This window comes from Pongo abelii, chromosome 2, assembly GCF_028885655.2.
Source record: "Pongo abelii isolate AG06213 chromosome 2, NHGRI_mPonAbe1-v2.0_pri, whole genome shotgun sequence".
In the NCBI taxonomy this organism is placed as follows: Eukaryota; Metazoa; Chordata; class Mammalia; order Primates; family Hominidae; genus Pongo; species Pongo abelii.
In genome coordinates, this window is record NC_085928.1 from 209,497,242 (window position 1) to 209,517,580 (window position 20,339).

The 20,339-nt window shown below is 42.5% G+C and overlaps 1 pseudogene and 1 gene segment (V, D, J or C); both read right to left on the reverse strand.

Moving 5' to 3' along the window:
• Nucleotides 1-14,371: 14,371 nt before the first annotated feature.
• LOC129050968 (immunoglobulin heavy variable 4-28-like) lies at nucleotides 14,372-17,240 on the reverse strand (annotated as a pseudogene).
• Nucleotides 17,241-18,095: 855 nt separating this feature from the next.
• LOC134761135 (probable non-functional immunoglobulin heavy variable 7-81) lies at nucleotides 18,096-18,557 on the reverse strand. The segment is given in 2 exon segments: nucleotides 18,096-18,427; nucleotides 18,512-18,557. Coding segments are annotated over 2 exon segments (378 nt in total).
• Nucleotides 18,558-20,339: the final 1,782 nt, after the last annotated feature.

Below are 20,339 nucleotides of genomic sequence, written 5' to 3' on the forward strand. Positions count from 1 at the left end.
CTACACACACAGAGACAGAGACACACAAACAAAAACACATTTCAACTAATAATAATAATCATAATACTAAGAATAAAAAGAATAAAAAGGAATGTTTTGGAAGTGATTGCTATGGTTATGACCTTGATGGTGATGATAACTTTGCATACTTAACTCAATGAATTAAGTATGTTAAATAATGTATAGTCTTATAGATGTAATCCTTACCTTAATAAAATGGTTTAAAAATATTTGCAGGAGGAGTTTGCCAAAAAAGCAGATATCATCTCCCAGGAGCTGAATACGGACCTGGCTTGAGAAAGCACTTTTTCAGTAATCTTCAGGGTTTGCACAACCCAAGCCTGCGCAGTAAACACTTTCCTGTACATAAGTCCAGGTGAGATGGAAACAGGCTACTGGAATAAAAGGCAAGATGCAGAAGAAAAGAGAGAGGAAGTGGTGGACAAGATATGAACCCATGTAGGGTCAGTGCAGATGGAAAGCGCTGCTGAGAGCCTGTGGATGGACAAGAATGTGGACCAGGGGCAGCAGGAAAACAAGGCAAGGGGGGTTCTTCCTGAGCCCAACCAGATGTTTCGCGGAGGTTGTGATCAGGGGCCAGGCACAGGCACAGGCGGGTGCCATGGAGTAGGGGAGCCACTGGGGTATAGACCCAGGACAGCATAAGAAATTCAGACATTCCCAAGGCAGCAGGCACAGAAACAATGACTGACAAGCTTCTATCTTGGGCTCCCATCCATATATCAAAGATAAAGTTAACTGATTTTTCCACCTGGGAAGAAATGACTGAATCTCTGAGTGAGGAAAGACATGAGTGGTGCTGCCAGGGGAAGCAATGCTGGACGTGCCAGCAACCCTCCTCCCCTCACACTGCCCTGCATGTCCTCCCATCCTCAGCATGGAGCTTCTCATCCTTGTCCAGTGGTGGGAGCCACAGTCAGTTCCTAAAACCCTCAGGAGGCTTCCTGACATGATCAGCTGAGTCTAACAAAAACATGGCATTCACAATCAAGTTCTCTGTCTACATGTCACCAATGTGTTTATGAGGCTTTAGAGTAAATGAAATAAGTGAAAAAAGACTTTACAAGCAATAGAAAAATCAACAAAACTAAGAGTTTTTTCTTAAAAAAAGACAAATTCTTAGCTAGATTAAGAGAAAAAGAATCCTTTAATAACTAAAATCAAAAATAATTCAGAAAGCATAAGAATTGATAAAACTGAAATTTAGAAGCAATTAGAGATGATTCCTCTGACATTGTTCAAAGTTGTCTCAATCTGCCAGGTAGTAATGGCATTTCTTGTCTCAGAACCCAAGAAGAGTTCTGAAACACACAATTACTTGTTTAAAATATCTGTATCACTCTCTGATAAAATACTCACACATAATAATCTAGCTGCATGAAGATAAAAAATAACTAGTTTGAAATTGGAACAAGTCCCAAGTAAATCAAAGTTAGCATGTGGTTCATAATGTGATAGACACTAGACATGGCTGAATACTAAGAATGTGTTCATATCTATTTTGTGTCAAGATCAGGAAAATATTTTGTATGTTATTTAGGTAAGAGTCCCATTGAGAGCAATGATTTAAGATTATATATTGGTGGGTAATACCTCAATAATAAAAGTAGAGATTATTAACCATTAATTTGTATTACTAGTACAAACTTTCATTCAGGATATATCCCTCTATGTGTTATGAAATCAACTCAGAAGGCAGAAAACATTGCACTTATTAAAGCTTTTTAATAAATTAAAAATTATAATTAAGTATATATGTTTCTAGATGGTGTACAACTTAGGAATATTTTTAACAGAGAGGGTTCTTACGTCTTCTGGAAACCCTATCAAAATGGACAACAGGGGAAGAAACTCCCAGATGAATTTCTACCTACTAGAGAACTGATTAATATAATTTTTTGAGTTACTATTTTTTATTATACTTTAAGTTTTGGGATACATGTGCAGAATGTACAGGTTTGTTAATAGGTATATATGTGCCATGGTGGTTTGCTGCACTCATCAGCCCATCATCTACATTTGGTATTTCTCCTAATGCTATCCCTCCCCTAGCTTCCCCACCCCCTGACAGGCTCCAGTGTGTGTTGTTCCCCTCCCTGTGTCCATGTGTTTTCATTGTTCAACTCCCACTTATGAGTGAGAACATGCGATGTTTGGTTTTCTGTTCTTGTGTTAGTTTGCTGAGAATGATGGTTTCCAGCTTCATCCATGTCCCTGAAAAGGACATGAACTCATCCTTTTTTACGGCTGCAGAGTATTCCATGGTGTATATTTTCCACATTTTCTTTATCCAGTCTATCACTGATGGGCATATGGGTTGGTTCCAAGTCATTGCGATGATGAACAGTGCTGCAATCATCGTATGTGTTCATGTGTCACATAAGACACAGTAGAATGATTTATAATCCTTTGCTGATATACCCAGTAATGGAATTGCTGGGTCAAATGGAATTTCTGGTTCTTGATCCTTGAGGAATCGCCACACTGTCTTCCACAATAGTTGAACCAATTTACACTCCCACCAACAGCATAAAAGCGTTCCTATTTCTCCACATCCTCTCCAGCATCTGTTGTTTCCTGACATTTTAATGATGGCCATTCTAACTGGTGTGAGTTGGTATCTCAGTGGTTTTGATTTGCATTCCTCTAATGACCAGTAATGATGAGCTTTTCTTTTCATGTGTCTTCTTTTGAGAAGCGAGTGTTCATATGTTTTGCCCACTTTTTGATGGGATTGTCTTTTCCTTGTAAATTTAAGTTCTTTGTACATTCTGGATATTAGCCTTTTTGTCAGATGGATAGATTGCACAAGCATTCTCCCATTCTGTAGGTTGCCTGTTCACTCTGATAGTAGTTTCTTTTGCTGTGCAGAAGCTCCTTAGTTTAATTAGATCCCATTTATCAATTTTGGCTTTTGTTGCCATTGCCTTTGGTGTTTTAGTCATGAAGTCTTTGCCCATGCCTATGTCCTGAATGGTATTGCCTAGGTTTTCTTCTAGGGTTTTTATGGTTTTAGGTCTTACGTTTAAGTGTTTAATCTATCTTGAGTTAATTTTTGTATAAGGTCTAAGGAAGGGATCCAGTTTTAACTTTCTACATATGGCTAGCCAGTTTTCCCAGCACTGTTTATAAAATAGGGAATCATTTCCCCATTGCTGTTTTTGTCAGGTTTTTCAAAGATCAGATTGTTGTAGATCTGTGATGTTATTTCTGAGGCCTCTGTTCTGTTCTATTGGTCTATATATCTGTTTTGGTACAAGTACCATGCTGTTTTGGTTACTGTAGCCTTGTAGTATAGTTTGAAGTCAGGTAGCGTGATGCCTCCAGCTTTGTTCTTTTTGCTTAGGATTGTCTTGGCTATACAGGCTCTTTTTTGATCCCATATGAAATTTAAAGTAGTTTTCCTAATTCTGTGAAGGAAGTCAATGGTAGCTTGATGGGAATAGCATTGAATCTATAAATTACTTTGGGCCGTATGCCCATTTTTGCAAAATTGATTCTTCCTATTCATGAGCATGGAATGTTTTTCCATTTGTTTGAGTCCTCTCTTATTTCGTTGAGCAGTGGTTTGTAGTTCTCCTTGAAGAGGTTCTTCACATCCCTTGTAAGTTGTATTCCCAGGAATTTTATTCTCTTTGTAGCAATTATGAATGGGAGTTCACTCATGATTTGGCTCTCTTTTTGTCTATTATTGGTTTATAGGAATGCTTGTGATTTTTGCACATTGATTTTGGAGTTGCTTATCAGCTTAAGTAGTTTTCAGGCTGAGACAATGGGGTTTTCTAAATGTAAAATCATGTCATCTGCAAACAGAGACAATTTGACTTCCTCTTTTCCTATTTTGAGTACCCTTTATTTCTTTCTCTTCCAATACTATGTTGAATAGGAGTGGTGAGAGAGGGTATCCTTGTCTTGTGCTGGTTTTCAAAGGGAATGCTTCCAGCTTTTGACTGTTCAGTATGATATTGGCTGTGGATTTGTCATAAATAGCTCTTATTATTTTGAGATACTTTCCATCAGTACCTGGTTTATTCAGAGTTTTTAGCATGAAGCAGTGTTGAATTTTATCAAAGGTGTTTTCTGCATCTATTGAGATAATCATGTGGTTTTTGTCACTGGTTCTGTTTACGTGATGGATTATGTTTATTGTTTTGCATGTGTCGAACTACCATTGTATCCCAGGGATGAAGCCAACTTGATCGTGGTGGATGAGCTTTTTAATGTGCTTCTGGATTCGGTTTGCCAGTATTTTATTGAGGATTTTTGCATCGATGTTCTTCGGGGATATTGGCCTGAAATTTTCTTTTTTTGTTGTGTCTCTGACAGGTTTTGGTATCAGGATGATGCTGGCCTCAGAAAATGAGTTAGGGAGGAGTCCCTCTTTTTCTACTGTTCGGAATAGTTTCAGGAGGAACGGTACCAGCTCCTCTTTGTACCCCTGGTAGAATTTGGCTGTGAATCTGCCTGGTCGTGGTCTTTTCTTCGTTGGTAGGCTATCATTAATTACTGGCTTAATTTCAGAACTTGTTATTCATCTATTCAGGGATTCCACTTCTTCCTGGTTTAGTCTTGGGAGGGTGTATGTGTCCAGAAATTTATCCATTTCTTCTAGATTTTCTAGTTTATATGCCTAGAGGTGTTTATAGTATTCCCTGATGGTAGTTTGTATTTCTGTGGGATCAGTGGTGATATCCTCTTTATCATTTTTTTATTGTGTCTATTTGATTCTTCTCTCATTTCTTCTTTATTAGTCTGGCTAGCGGTCTATTTTGTTGATCTTTTCAAAAAACTAACTCCTGGATTCATTGATTTTTGAAGGGTTTTTCCTGTCTCTATCTCCTTCAGTTCTCCCCTGATCTTAGTTATTTCTTGTCTTCTGCTAGTTTTTGAATTTGTTTGCTCTTGCTTCTCTAGTTCTATTAATTGTGATGTTAGGGTGTCGATTTCAGATCTTTCTTGCTTTCTCTTGTGAGCATTTAGTGCTATAAGTTTCCCTCTAAACACTGCTTTAGCTGTGTCCCAAAGATTCTGGTATGTTCTGTCTTTGTTCTCATTGGTTTCAAAGAACTTATTTATTTCTGCCTTAATTTCATTATTTACCCAGTAGTCATTCAGAAGCAGGTTGTTCGGTTTCCATGTAGTTGTGCGGTTTTGAATGAGTTTCTTAATTCTGAGTTCTAATTTGATTGCACTGTGGTCTGAGAGACTGTTGGTTATGATTTTCATTTAATCCAAATGCTAATGGAAGCTAAAAAAAGTGATTAAATACACCAAACACTCTAGCTCATTCTAGTTTATAATATTATCTAACCATGGAGATCATTATCATTGTTCATATAAGACAGAATGAATCCTACTCACAATCTTCTAGGAATGTTTTAAAAATGGTCTCTCTACATAAAAATGATCAAATCTTTAATGAAATGTAAAACTCCCTTGGCCAAAGCTTCTCCCACTAGCACTATGGAATCATGGTCCACTCCTCAGGGTGCATCAGTTATTACCCTATGACTTGGCAGCTAAAAGGCCCATATGTTTATAGAGTTTACCCCCAGAGATCATCTTTGTCCTATTGTATGCATGTGTTACAAAATACTGAAAGTGATTCCTGTGTGATATCCACTCCAATCATGAAGACTTTGAGGTGCCTTTTTATTACATCTTTTCCACAGACTCTTGTGATCTTCAGCAAGGAAATTGGAAGGAACATCAGCAGAAAATACTGCTCTTGAATCATATTGGAAGGAATCTTATCAGATACTTTTAACTAACTCGCTGCAGAAAATATTCAGGCAGTTAATTATTGGGTTCACGTTTTACAACTAAAGAATAAATTCAGGCCAGATGCAGTGGATCATCGCTATAATCACACCACTTTCAGAAGCAAAAAAAAAAAAAAAAATGAGGGAAATCCCATGAGACCAGGCAATGGAAGCCAACCTGAGAAACATAAACAGACGCTATTTCTCTGAAAAAATATTTTAAAGAATAAGCAGGTGAAGGGTGGCGTTCTCCTCTACTTCTAGATACTCAGGAAGCTAAGATGGGAAGATTATGTGAGTCAGGGGTTCAAAATTACAGTGAGCTTTGATCATACAACTGTTCTTTAAACTGTGTAACAGGGTGAGAGCCTGTCTCTAAAAACAAATAAAAAAGAATCAATAAAGAATTCCACACAACTGTAAAGCTACTGAAATAGGAGATATTAAACTGAGCATCCTTATAGATTCTCTGGCGTTTTGGATGTTTTTAAGCAGGTAGCTGGCCTAAGACCTGTAGAATAAGCTGATAGTCCTTTGTTGTGAAGAGCTTCTACCCAAGACATTAGACCAGGACCCCTGTCTAATTCCCCAACCCCTCCTCCTTTTTCTCAATATTCTTTGCTTATATTTATAAAGTCATTGCATTCCTGTAGACCTCCATGTTGTCCACCCGTATTGAACCCTTATCTTTTTGCTTATTCATTATTTTTATTCTTGCTACATAGAATAAGTTGTCACACTATTTTTTGATGCATGACTGCTGAGGACTTAAGTCTCACTCATCTATCACCTCCTCTTTTGTCAAACAAGGTGAATCTAGTTTGCAATCACAGGAGCTTCTTCATGTGATGCCAGTGGGAGTTTCAAACCCTATAAACCCCTTTCTGTGAGTGGGAAGCCTCACTCTGCCTCCACCACCAAACCATTATAAAAATCCTGAGTCAGTCTCCATTCCTCCTCTACCAAGCCATTTTAGACGTTCCTGAGAGAACTGCCCTGCTCTCAGCAGACACCTCTACAGTGCAGATAATAAACCTTTCCATATTCACTTGTTCTGAGTGTACGACTTCATCAGACATAACATCCACACTAAATCTCGGTTGAGATCTCTTGACTTTGCATGGTGTCAAATACTACTGATGGTGTGAGCTCGGTGTCACGGTTTCTATCAACAGGACACACTGGATCCCTGAAACAACTCCAGGACTGAGCTGGATATATGGTATGCATTGGCTTTGTGTCCCCACCTAAATATCATCTCAAATTGTAATCTCATGTCAAGGGAGGGACCAAGTGAGAGGTGATTGGATCATGGGGGCAGTTTCCCCATGCCGTTCTCATGATAGTGAGTTCTCACAAGACCTGAGGGTTTAAAAGTGTATGTCATTTCTCTCTCTCTCTCTCTCTCACCTGCTGCCATGTGAGAAGTGCCTTGCTTCCCCTTCACCTTCCACCATGATTGTAAGTTTCCTGTGGCTTCCCCAGCTGTGCAGAACTGTGAGTCAACTAAACCTCATTTTTTGTAAACTACCCAGTCTCATGTAGTTCTTTATAGGAGTGTGAAAATGAACTAATACAACATGACTGGTGGGTTTGATAAACTTTCTTAATGTCATAGAATTAGTCCATTATTTTGCTGTATTCTAATGTTTCTCTAAAAATACAGAGATGCCTAGGGCTCATTACTGTGTATTTCAGGTGTCTCTGACATTTCATGTATTTTATTTGTTTCTGTCTAACTCCTTTTCTACCAAATTATACATGTTATAATTAGTGCTATTTTTAATTAGGTTAACTTAAAAAAAATCTTTATTAAGTGTTCAATTTTACTAATATTGTCCCAAACATAAACATTATGAACGTAGATAACAAGTCAATTTCCTTAAAATTTTCTCTTGTTCTGTAATTTCTCCTTCCTAGACCTTCCCTTTTCCTACAGTATTCACAGTGAACTACCAATTTTTATGTAAGTTTAGATTACTTTTCATTTTATAAAATTTATAAAAGTTGTATCTTATGTAAGTACTTTTATTTGTTTGGCTCATTTTACTTCTGAGAAGTACTCGTGAATTTTGCCATGCTGTTGACAGTATCCAACATTAATTGATTGTAGTAGTGGGTAATATGCCAATGGATGACTTTTCCACAATGTCTTTACCAATTAAGCTGATGATTGACATTTGAGTTGTTTTTCATTCTGGGTATTATAAGCTGATGCTACTCAGCTTAGAGAGGTACACAGCTGGGAAACACATGGTTCTTATTCTTACAACAACATAAGCAACTAAGCTTGAAAAGCTGCACATTAATCAAGTTTATTAAATACATCAGGTAATAAAAAGTATAGATTTATGTGTGTTGTGGGGTGGGTGTATGTCAGTTTCTGTGTGAGAGAGAGAAGGGAGGAAGGAAGGCAGAGAAAAGAGGAATGTTACATAATTTACCACAATTTATGAGGTCCTCAAGAAATTACAGAGAATTAGTCCTTATGGACAAGGCTGACATAGATGGAGAGGACAACTTGACACACCTAGCTATGGTTATGTATTGATATAAATATCATTTTCTTTTTTTCTCTCTTCTTTTTAAATGAAGTCTTGCTCTGTCGCCCAGGCTGGAGTGCAGTGGTGCGATCTTGGCTCAACGCAACCTCTGCCTCCCAGGTTCAAGCGATTCTCCTGCGTCAGCCTCCCGAGTATCTGGGATTACAGGCTTGTGCCACTGGGCCTGGCTAATTTTTGTATTTTTAGTAGAAACGGAGTTTCACCATGTTGGCCAGGCTAGTCTTGAACTCCTGACCTCAGGTGGTCTGCCCGCCTCAGCCTCCCAAAGTGCTGGGATTACAGGCATGAGTCACCGCACCTGGCCCCAAAATATCATTTTCTAATCATGCAAACACTCACATGCGTTAGAACAGATGTAGTGGAGGGTGTCTAGTGGTGAAATATGATGGTGACACGAAACCCCTCATCCAGCCCCTTTTCATTCCGGCTTCACCTGCCCTAAGGCTGAGCCTTGAACCTGCTCTTTCTGAGTCCTCACAATGGTCCTGAGCCCCCTGCTGTACCGAGCACCCTCTGGTGTCCTGATTTTCCTCAATGATTCCTGAGAGCCCTCGGCTGACCTGAGTGCTTCTACAATGGTCTTGAGTGCCCCCTGGTGTCCTGAAAGCCCCCTGGGGACCTGAGCAACCCCTTCTGTCCTATGCACCCCCACAGGGAGGTTTGGGTGTGAGCTCACACTGTGATTCCCTCACTGTGTCTTTGGCTTAAAAATACATGGCTATGTGCTTGTTGCTCATGCAGCTCAGCTGTAGGAAGAACTGTTTTTTTGGACATGGATCTGGGGATGGTGACTAGACTCTTGAGGAGCGGGTGGTAACGTGTGCTCCCTTCACGACCTATGCACCCGATCCACTCCATTCCCTCCCAGAGGGGGGCTGATGGATCCAGCTTCAGCAGGAAGACCTCATTATCATGGGGAACACAGACACAGCACAAGTGAGGGAGAGGGTCTGTGAGGGCTTCACCAGGCCAAGAGTGCGCTGAGAAACACAGTTGTTGGCATGCACAGGTTCTGGGCAATACATTGAAATTCTCAAATACATACATTTTTATGAGAATAAACAGCTCACTTGTGCTCAATTTGTGAATCTCCTAGAGCAATGCAGCAGATTCTGAGGTTAGATTCAGACAAATATAGGGTCACGTTTTTCTCCATAGTTGGAACCAAATTATAAAGAGAAACTTATATCAGTAGAATGGGCATTGAAATATCTCTGTCTATGATAACAGTGATGTTCAGAATAGGATTGGGATGTGACAACCTGAAGGGTGTCCTAATTATTAACCCACAATTAGACCTGAGCAGCAATCACTGGCAGTGGAGGTCACCCACATGGAGAAATGTGTGACTCACTGAAGCTGCACCTGGGGGTCTCTTTAGGCTCTGAGTTATACAGGAACAGATCTTCCCTCAGACTCAGAGTGAGGACAGTCTGCTCTTTCTCTGGGGGAGGTGAGGGTTAGTATGATGAAAGAACCAACCTTACTGTAATCAAGATCTCTGTTCTTGGACAGAAACCAAAGAATATGAGAAAAAACTGATCTCAGTTTAAATGGAACAATTCATCATGAGGAAGGCAATAATATGTCCGGATGCTGCACAGAATTAAGAAACAATGAATTTGGGATAAAGTTGAAAATTATTTTGCGAAGTCTGTTCCTTTTTTTTTTCTTTTTGATGGAGTCTCACTCTTGTTGCCCAGGCTGGAGTGTAATGGTGTGATCTTGGCTCACCACAACCTTCACCTCCCAGGTTCAAGCAATTCTCCTGCCTCAGCCTCCCCAGTAGCTGGGATTACAGGCATATGCCACCATGCCTGGCTAATTTTGTGTTGTTAGTAGACATGGATTTCTCCATAGTGGTCAGGCTGGTCTCGAGCTCCCGACCTCAGGTGATCCGCCCGCCTTGGCCTCCCAAAGTGCTGGGATTACAGGCATCAGCCACCGCGTCCGGACCAGACTTTGTTCTTAATTATCTACGTCATCTGAGAAAATGAAGTAAAATCATGGTTTTTATATACAAATTCATGAACAGTGTGCTGGCCCTGAGAATGCACCTCCCATCTCTTCAACATCAGGGAGCCCAAAAGACTAGGCAGCCAGCTGCTGAACTGCACTCTAACACCCATCACTTGGTGTGTGACAAAGACACCCATCCTGGGAGCTCCTCCTAGACAATGGCTGTGCACAGCGGAGGTACCGAGGCATGGCTGCTGCTAGGACACATGGGAGATTCCTGATGAACAACTGAGCTCTGGGAGGCACCAATGGCCTCGCTGGACTTAGCTTGGACCCAGAGTAGTTAGGAAAGCTCCATCAAACTCCCACTCTTCTCCAGCACTAGTGGTGAGATTGACATTCTGGGGTGGCAGTGTCTACAGCCTCCCTGGCTTCCTGTGCATTTTTATGCCTCCATTACTTACATCTGCCTTTGGGACAAATGAGAATGTTTCCACTTCTTAAAATAAACTTTTCTAATCCAGAGACCTCAGGGATGGGCACAGAAACATAAATGTCGAGAGGCTCCCAGGGGAACTGTTGGATGCAGAGGAAGCCACAGACCCTGAAGGAAAGTAGCCCATGACGACCGTCTGCACCTGCCCTAGAGCTGCCCCTGTTTTCTCTGGGTTCTGAGAGCTCCCTTTAGCCTGGCCTCCTCCCTTATCATTGCAGGAAGTTCTGTGTCTGTGTTCACACTGATATCTTCTTACCTGGTGCCTCATATACGGTAATACATGGCCGTGCCCTCTGCTCTCAGACTGTTCATCTGCAAATACAGTGAGTTTTGGCACTTTCTTTGGAGACGGTGAATCTGCTCGTCACAGATTGTGCAAAGCATATTTGACTTCCATCATACTATATATCTACTACTCAATCCAGCCCCTTCCCTCGAGCCTGGGAAACCGAGCTCATTCAATAGCTACTGAAGGTTAATCCAGAGGCTGCACAGGAGAGTCTGAGGGACCCTCCAGGTTGTCTTGGGTCCTCTCCAGACCACCAGCTGTACCTCACACTGGACACCTGCAAACTCATAGAGATCCGGGTGAGAAACTGCCTGACATATCCACTGTTTCTCTCAAATATATTCACTCATACTCTATCTCTCTATCTTTCAAAATAACAACTGTGAAACCCAACTCAGCCCAAACTCCATGGTGAATCCTCTGTCCTTAGTCCTCATCACCAAACGGAAACCCCTGGGAATCCCAGGGCTGGGGCTTCTCTCCCAAACCTACAAGGTCAGGACTGGGCTGGTTTTCATCAACAGAGGGAGAAACCTATTTGCATGTCTCCTACTGTATAGCAAGCTCTGGGATGGGAATCCTGAGGAGGGGCAGGACCCAGAGCAGATAAAGTGCCCTGGGGGATGGTAGTCATCTTATCACTCAGGAAAATATCATTTTATATTATGTGATCATACCTTGATAATCATTTAGCAGTCATCATCTTATTTCATTTTTACATATTTGCAGAAGACATTTAATGCAAGTGTCAATGTTACATTTTAAGGAATATAAATTACACACAGAAGAGAGTGGCTGTACAATATGGTCAAGATCACACAGCTGGACAGAATTAGCCCCATTATCCATGCCTGTGCCTCTGACCACTAGAGGAGACTGCTCCCCTGAGACAACTCCAGGGCAGTGTGGGACATGCCTAGTGAGGTTTGCAGGATTCCACCCCTGCCAGGATATCTCTGTTTTCTTTTAGTGTATTCTGTTGTTTACCTGAAATGTATATAGAGAGAACCAGTGTTCATGCATGTGTACTTTCAAGAGTCAGTGTCAGTAGCCATCTATTTTTTGCTCCTCCTCAACAAACACATTCATTTATTTCTTTGTTACTGCTTTTTTAAGAACAAAATTAACAAATAATTAATTCAAATATATACTGCCCAATTTGGAAAATGTTAATGTATGTGTGCAACCCTTTAATGAGGGTTTCAATTAAGTTGTGTACAATTAAGCTAACCCCTAAATCTTTCTGTCACTTCTCTGTAATTTCATCTCAACACCCCACTACTTTCAACGTCCAATTCTCACCAAATTTTCTTCTGTTACTTTAGAATAGTTTTACCTTCTACAGTTTATACAAATAGAAGTTTATGAAGTGCACTCTTAATTCTTTAGCTACTTCCACTCAGCACAGTTATTTGTGAATGTAGCCATGATTTTATGTGAATGAGGATGCCTTGATTCTAATGCTGCATTGTACTTTACTTCATAATCTTATGTCGAATTGTTTAACATTCACCTGTAATGGATATGGATATTTGATTTGATCTCTTAGTTTCTGGCTTTTATATAGAAATCTACTCAGTTTGGGAATGTGAAAAATGAGGAAATTATGATCTTATTCTGTCCTCATTAACAACAAACCTGAAAAACTATGAATAAAGGAAGAAGAAAAACCTGTAACATATGTGAGTTGGTTTCACAGAGAAAACAAGAAGACTGAAATCTGAGGAGACAGACGCCTGCAGAGAGGACTGGGGCCCACATGTTAGTGAACCCAGGGCAGGTGCCACTGGATGGCATTGAGAGAGGAATAGGCTAACCTGGAAATATTTAGTGAGGTTTTTTTTTTTTTTTTTTTTTTTGGATACATGTGCTAATGGTGTTAGAGTGTGAATCTACTAGTCCTTTCAGGCTTTTCCCAGGAATTTGAAAAATTCACAGTCAACTCCCTTATCTGCTGTTCTGTGGTGCTGACAGGAAGAGAACAGCAAGGACTGTTGAACGCCTGGATTCACCTCCACTATCTCCAGGGGAAATCCAATAAAACCTGCATCCTATGGGGTGTGGTGGAGTCAACAGAAACAAAAGAAAACAGAGGATTCCCAGGAAACTCCATCTAGAAGAAATCCTTAATCTGCAGGGTAAGTACAATGGAGGAGAAGCTGAGGACACTGGAGAGAAACCATTGTGGTTGGGAAAAGACACTGTACCCCTGGGGGAAGAGGTACGGACAGGAAAATTTGGAAGGTCACCCTCAGAACTATGATTACTACTCAAGCATAAGAAGGAGGCTGATTCGGAAGGTGGGAGAACGTCCCCGTTTGTTCAAGCCTCTTCCCCACATGGTCAACTAGGTCTGCAGAATAGTGAAGTAGCTGCACCAGCTCCATTCTGGCCTCTCTCATGTGACAGTTTTTTTGTGGATTTGCTGTCTGCTCTCTCATTATTTGTTTCCTCTCTCAACTCCTAGCTCCATTCTCCTGTTAATTCTCACTTTATTGAAGAGATTCATATTTAGCTTAGAACATTAAAATCTATGGAAGTAATTTTCATCTCAAACCTACCTAATCTAATGAGCCCTCTCCAGGGGTGCCCATCTGTTTTTTTCTTCCTTTCCTATGGGGTATGGCCCTGGTTTCTACCTGAGTCCAGCTCTTATTTTCATATGCATGAGGAGTCCAACCATCACACACGCAGGCACATCTTGGGGGAACGGACCCTACCATCCATCTCCTCAGCCGTCGTGCACAGTGGCTACTCTGTCAGCTGCTGTATGTGCTTTAGGGCTTTCCATTTAAAAGTGTCTTTCTCTAGCCCCCCAAACAAAATTCCTGGACCTTAAATACCTTCAAGATCCAGTCTTTCTTTCTGCCCCTTTGTTGTTAATATTGTTTTATTCTGTTAAAATCCACTGGGAACCTCAGTGACAATAGAGGTGACCAGCCTACCCATCCCATTGTCTGACTTCCACCTGACGGACCTACCCATGAGCTTTACTCCACTGCTGCGCAGCTGATGGGGCCATCTGGACCTTTATTAATAAGAGGTGTGTAATTTGTTAGAGAATGACTGAGATCAGCAGGTGCCTGAGCTCCTCAGAACACAGGTGTGGTCCTGCAGTAGAGTCTGTGTAACTGAAATCACATGTGTATATAACTTGTGGCCTCAGCCCAGAAGCTGATGCCAGCTTCTGGCCATTCCTGGGTAGCCCGATGAGAGGTGTCCAGAGAAGGATGGATGCAGGATATGGGTTTTAGAAAGTGATGTGGTGTTGGGTGCATTGTCAGCCAAATTTCACTGAAAGTCTATTCTGCCCTTTGTACTTGGGGAAAACTGGAAAGAAGGGAATAAAGCTCAGACCCCATGTAGCTCCTCATTTAGGAAGAGATTCAGTGCAAATTTAGAAAGTTGAAGGAATAGACTATACTTTCAGGGATCATTTCTATAGTTCATTCGAGGAGGTTGAAGAAAAACAGTGATGTCTGTGTGATTTTCTTTGACATACTTAGGAGATAGCAGAAGACGGTCAGTGGTCAGTCTCCATCCAGCTGGTACTCACTGTCCATTTGTTATGTCCAAATAAAAGATAAAAGACAACTTTTGTGGCACAGACACCAGGGTTTGTTTCAGAGACCTTTCCGCAAAAATGGCCAGTGGTGGCTCACACCTGTAATCCCAGCACTTTGGGAGGTGAGGCGGGAGGATCACGAGGTCAGGAGATCGAGACCATCCTTGCTAACATGGTGAAACCCCATCTCTACTAAAAATACAAAAAATTAGCCAGGGTTGGTGGCAGGCGCCTGTAGTCCCAGGTACTCGGGAGGCTGAAGAAGGAGAATCACTTGAATCCTGGAGGTGGAGGTTGTAGTGAGCCGAGATCGCGCCACTGCACTTCAGCCTGGTGACAGAGCGAGACTGTCTCAAAGAAAAAAAAAAAAAAAAAGAAATAAAAAAGAAAAACAATGGCCAACAGGGCCATGACACATTTTTTTATGAGAGTTACTAGTTTTGCCTACTTTATATGGAAATCTGAGAGATGTGCCCAGACTCAGGGGGCTGCTTCTCCTTCTAGGAGACAAAGCTAACAGAGTTATGTAGTATTAGTCTGTGTGGGTCTTCACAAGAAGACAACAGGAGTGGGTGGCATAAACAACAAATACTGATCTTCTTACAGTTCTGCAGTCTGAATGTCCAAGATCACGGTGCTGGCAGGGCTGGTTCTTGGTGCAGCTTCTTCCTGGCTTGCACAGGGCCACCTTCTAGTCCACTGTGTCTCCACATGGCCTCTTCTCTGCGTGCACGTGGAAGGTGAGAGGTCTCTGGTGTCTCTTCCTCTTCTTATAAAGACAACACGTCTATTGCTTTAGGGTCTCACACGTATGACCACATTTAACCTTAATTATATACTTAAAATTCCAATATAGATCCACTGGATTTAAGATTTCAGCATATGAATTTCTAAGAGGGCACAATTCAATTGACGACACAAATCAATTGACAACACAAATTGGTGAGAAGCATTAGAACTTTTTTTAATCAAGAAGGAAAAAATGGGCCATTCAGGAACTTGTAGGAAAGTTCCTAGTATTGGTGATACTTCGACTGTAAGAGGAAAATTTGTCTTCTTCCTTTTTTTTTTTTTTTTTTAGACGGAGTTTTGCTCTTGTTACCCAGGCTGGAGTGCAATGGCGCGATCTCGGCTCACAGCAACCTCCGCCCCCCAGGTTCAAGCCATTCTTCTGCTTCAGCTTCCGGAGTAGCTGGGATTACAGGCATGCGCCACCACGCCTGGCTAATTTTGTATTTTTAGTAGAGACGGGGTTTCTCCATGTTGGTCAGGCTGGTCTCGAACTCCGGATCTCAGGTGATCCACCCGCCTCGGCCTCCCAGAGTGCGGGGATTACAGGCATACGCCACCGCACAAGGCCTGTCGTCCTCCTTTCTTTCCTGCCAGAAGGACGTGAGGAAGCAGAACCACAGATAATAAAGAAAGAGCAGCCCTGGAGACAGCTGAGGTGCTGGCGAGGAGGCAGACCCCTGAGCTGATGAGGAAGCCCCGCCCTCCCTGCACCTGCTCCTGACCCGGCCTCCTGCTCTGTGGGCCCCGCGCGCCCCCTGCTGGTCCTGAGCGGCACCTGCGCCCGCCCCATCCGCCTCCTTGCAGGGATGTTTGTGTCTGAGCTCACACTCACGTCCCCTCACTGTGTCTCTCGCACAGTAATACACGGCTGTGTCAGCGGCGGTCACAGAGCTCAGCTTCAGGGAAAACTGGTTTTTGGACGTGTCTACTGACACGGTGACTCAACTCCTGAGGGACGGGGTGTAGTAGCTGCTCCCACTATAATAAATGTACCCAATGCATTCCAGCCCCTTCCCTGAGGGCTGGCAGACTCAGATCCACCAGTTTCCACTGCTGATGGAGTCATCAGAGACAGCGCAGGTGAGGGACAGGGTCTCCGAAGGCTTCACCAGTCCTGGGCCCCACTCCTGCAGCTGCACCTGGGACAGGACCCCTGTGAACAGAGAGACCCACAGTGAGCCCTGGGATCAGATGCAGCCTCCCATATCTTCATATCTGCATCCTAGAGACACTCACATCTGGGAGTTGCCACCAGGGGGAGGAAGAACCACAGGCCTTTCACGTTCTTGCACACGAGGCCTATGACTCTCAGAAAGCATTTCTCATGTAAGCAGAACGCTGAATTTAAGGAAATGTGTGGTGGTTTCCTGTGGGCGCTTAAATGAGGAGTTGCATGTGGGTGGTGCCTTTGTATGGAAAGACGAAAAGGGATGAGGGAGGCCACAGTCTTTCGGGCTCGCCCTGGGAGGAGGATACTGGCTGTGCCCTCTGAGAACTCAATTCTCTACCTGTGGCCTCCCCTCACCAAGCCCAGAGTCCTCTTCATCCAGGTAGGGAATGTGTTGAAGGACCTGTTCTGGGAGATGAATGTGATCATGGATCAACAGATTTTGGAATAGGGTCAATATTGTTCTACCCTTAAAGACTCATGTAAAACCATCCACACACCCAAGTCATTCGAATTGTCATTTACACCTTCAGATACATTGAAACAGCAGCTGAGTGTAATAATCTCAGTGAGTTCAGACAAACCTGGATGCATCCAATGTTTATCGTAGTTCTGAATATCCATCGTAGATATCTTGCCATATGTAAGACATGGTGCATGACCATGTCTTACATAATGGGAGTTGACTGTAAAAGTAGCATGAAGATGTGTAAATATAATGCCTAGGTAGATAAACTGCTGAATTAACAAAGCCTGGAGCCAATTATATTCTGGCATCTTGTTATTTAGTTGTGAATTTATTTTCAGTTGGTTAGTTCAAGTTCCCAAAATTCAATTTCTGCTAAGATAGTCACATATAATAATCTTGAGATATTAAAATGAAAAAAAAAACTGATTTGAAAATGAACCCAGCTTCCAGAAGTGAGAATTACTTTGTGGTGAATGGTAGGAAGTGTGGAGACGCAGCTGAATACCAAGATTGTGTTCACAATTGTTTTAATTAGGGGAATTTCTATACATCCCTTCTATTTATTAGAAACTCCCACTGAGAACCTTGAACTAACATAATTTGTTGATAGATTACACAAAAACAATGAAGCTGAAGGTTATTAAGCAGGAATTGCTATTACAAAATTAGCTTTCCTTTAGAACACATTCTTCTACCTGATGTGAAATTAGCCCAGATGCACTGATGAGAGCTTGTCAGTTAAGCAAAGAGCAGGAAATGGGATCACATGTGTCTGGAGCAGGGCATGGCTTTGGGATGCTTTGCTAACAAAGTGGCTTGTCACGTCCTCTGGAAAACCCATTAAAATGAGCAAGTTAAGGATCTCTTAGGAGCACCTGTCTATCCCATATTCTTGGATAATATAAAGGTGGATGTCGATGCAAAATGAGATAAGATGGAAGTTAAGGAAACTGCTGCATCACTGCCTCAGCTCAGCACAGCTGCCTCCCCGATCAGGGTTTCTGACACTCTCAGGATGTGGGTTTCCACATGGTGTATCTCGCACAGTAATACATGGCCGTGTCCTCAGCCTTTAGGCTGCTGATCTGCAGGTATGCTGTGCTGACAGAGGTGTCCATGGAGAAGACAAACCGTCCTGTGAAGCCCTGGGCATATGTTGGGTTCCCAGTGTCGATGTTGAACCATCCCATCCACTCAAGCCCTTGTTCAGGGGCCTGTTGCACCCAATTCATACCATAGGTGGTGAAACTGTAACCAGAATCCTTGCAGGAGACCTTCACTGAGGCCCCAGGCTGCTTCACCTCATGACCAGACTGCACCAACTGCACCTGGGAGTAGGTACCTGTGGAGTGGACACAGGAGTGGGTAAAGTCTCACTTGAGTGGCCTGGTTTCTGCCTCAGCCCTGGGACTGGGGAGCCCCTTACCTGTTGCTGCTGCCACCAGGAAGAGGATGCTCCAGGTCCAGTCCATGGTGAGGAGCTGTGCTCTAGGGGATTCTCCCAAGGAGGGATGTGGTTGTTGGGTGATGCTCTCAGGGTACAGAGTTGGGTGATGCTCTCAGGGTACAGAGATACTATATTCCCCTCAGTTATTTGCATATTCATGAAGGATTCTATTTAATAGACCAATTCCTGGCCCAGTATGAGAAAGAGAAAATCCATGACACGCGGACGACACAATTGTTAGAAGCTGAGGGTTCAAGTTGTAATCCTGTTAGAAGCCATGCATCCCCTACACATTCCTGAACTCTGTGTTGATAGAGCTTCCCCTACTGGGGAACAACTCCCCCAGGACAGCACCTCAATTTGAACCCACATTTGAATGTCTCAGGGGCAACGTGAACCATTTCTAGACCTTAATATGTGAATGCGTTATTTTGGGAATGAGTGTGTCTCTCCAAAAATTGCACTTATTTATAAGTAAGGAGCTCTTCCTGACCTCCAGCTGCTTACTATTAAGATAACTAGCAGAGTTTGAAATCACCATTATTAAAGTGGTTCTCATTACAACATCCAGTTTGATAAATGCTCACAATTGAATAGGATATTTATACAAACATCAACAGTCCCTGTGAAATATTTATTTTAGATATTTTTAAAGGAAGACCCAGGCCCTGAGAGGAACCTCTCCCCAGCCTCCTGTGCACCTGCTCTGGGGCGGAAGACTGTGCTGGGTGTGTCCTGAGAGCCCCCTACAGCCCAGCCCCCACCCTGCAGGGAGGTTTCTATCTGAGCTGACAGAGTATATTCCTACCAGTGTCTCTGGCCCAGTATAAAGTGGCTGTGCCCTGGCTCAGAATTCCACTTTATTTACACCATATGCTTCTCACACCATCTCTCGAAATAATGAATTGGCCTTAGGAAACCCAGTGAACTCTGCAGGGAGACCCCAAGAAAAGATCTCATGCATCACCAGGGAGCCCTTTCCTGGAGCTCAAGACGCACAGAATCACTGGACACATGGTGAAACCAAAAGCTCTTCAGGGGTTGAGGGGAGACTCTTATTTCCTCTAGGGTCCTGCAGTTGATTATTGTACCTGAGAAAACCTGTATGTGCAGGTGCACGTGGGTAGATGCCCACTCCAACTCTACTATTCAACTCACACACACACACACACACACACACACACATTGTGGCTAATTTTTACATTAGTGGGCCCCATGTTTGCCCTTTTTTCTGATATTCATCTCATGAAAAGCACTCCCTACACTGGAACTAAGACTGAATATGTGTCTACTTTCTGCAAACAGAATTAAAGAAAGCAGAATACAAGTGGACTCTTGGGAAGTGCATGCACATTGAATTCACCTGGTCTCACTGTGCAACCCTGCAGATGCCCCATGAAAAGTAAATTTGAGACAAATGAGGGTGAAATCATTTCATTAGTGCTGAAGTTGCTGTTGTCAGAGGCTTCAAATTGCTCTATTTTCCTTAACCTTTTTTCTCCTATTTTCCTCCTCAGATAGAGTTTGTGCATTGCCACACTCTCATATTTAGTTCATATTGACTAAACTGGTGAGACGTAATCTGTGGAACACGGAACCATTACATGTTTTTACAGTTAAATTGTAATCCTGTGGATGTCTTCTTTCTCTGGTCTGTGATCTATAAAGGAAGTCTCCAGAAGTGAAGCTGATTTTTGCTGTTTTCTGGCTGGAACATCACAGGAAAATTTTCTTAAATGTACTCCTATTGGCTAATTTTACCCATTTTCATGAAAAGAAGGCTGCTGGTATGGGCTTGTAATGGGGA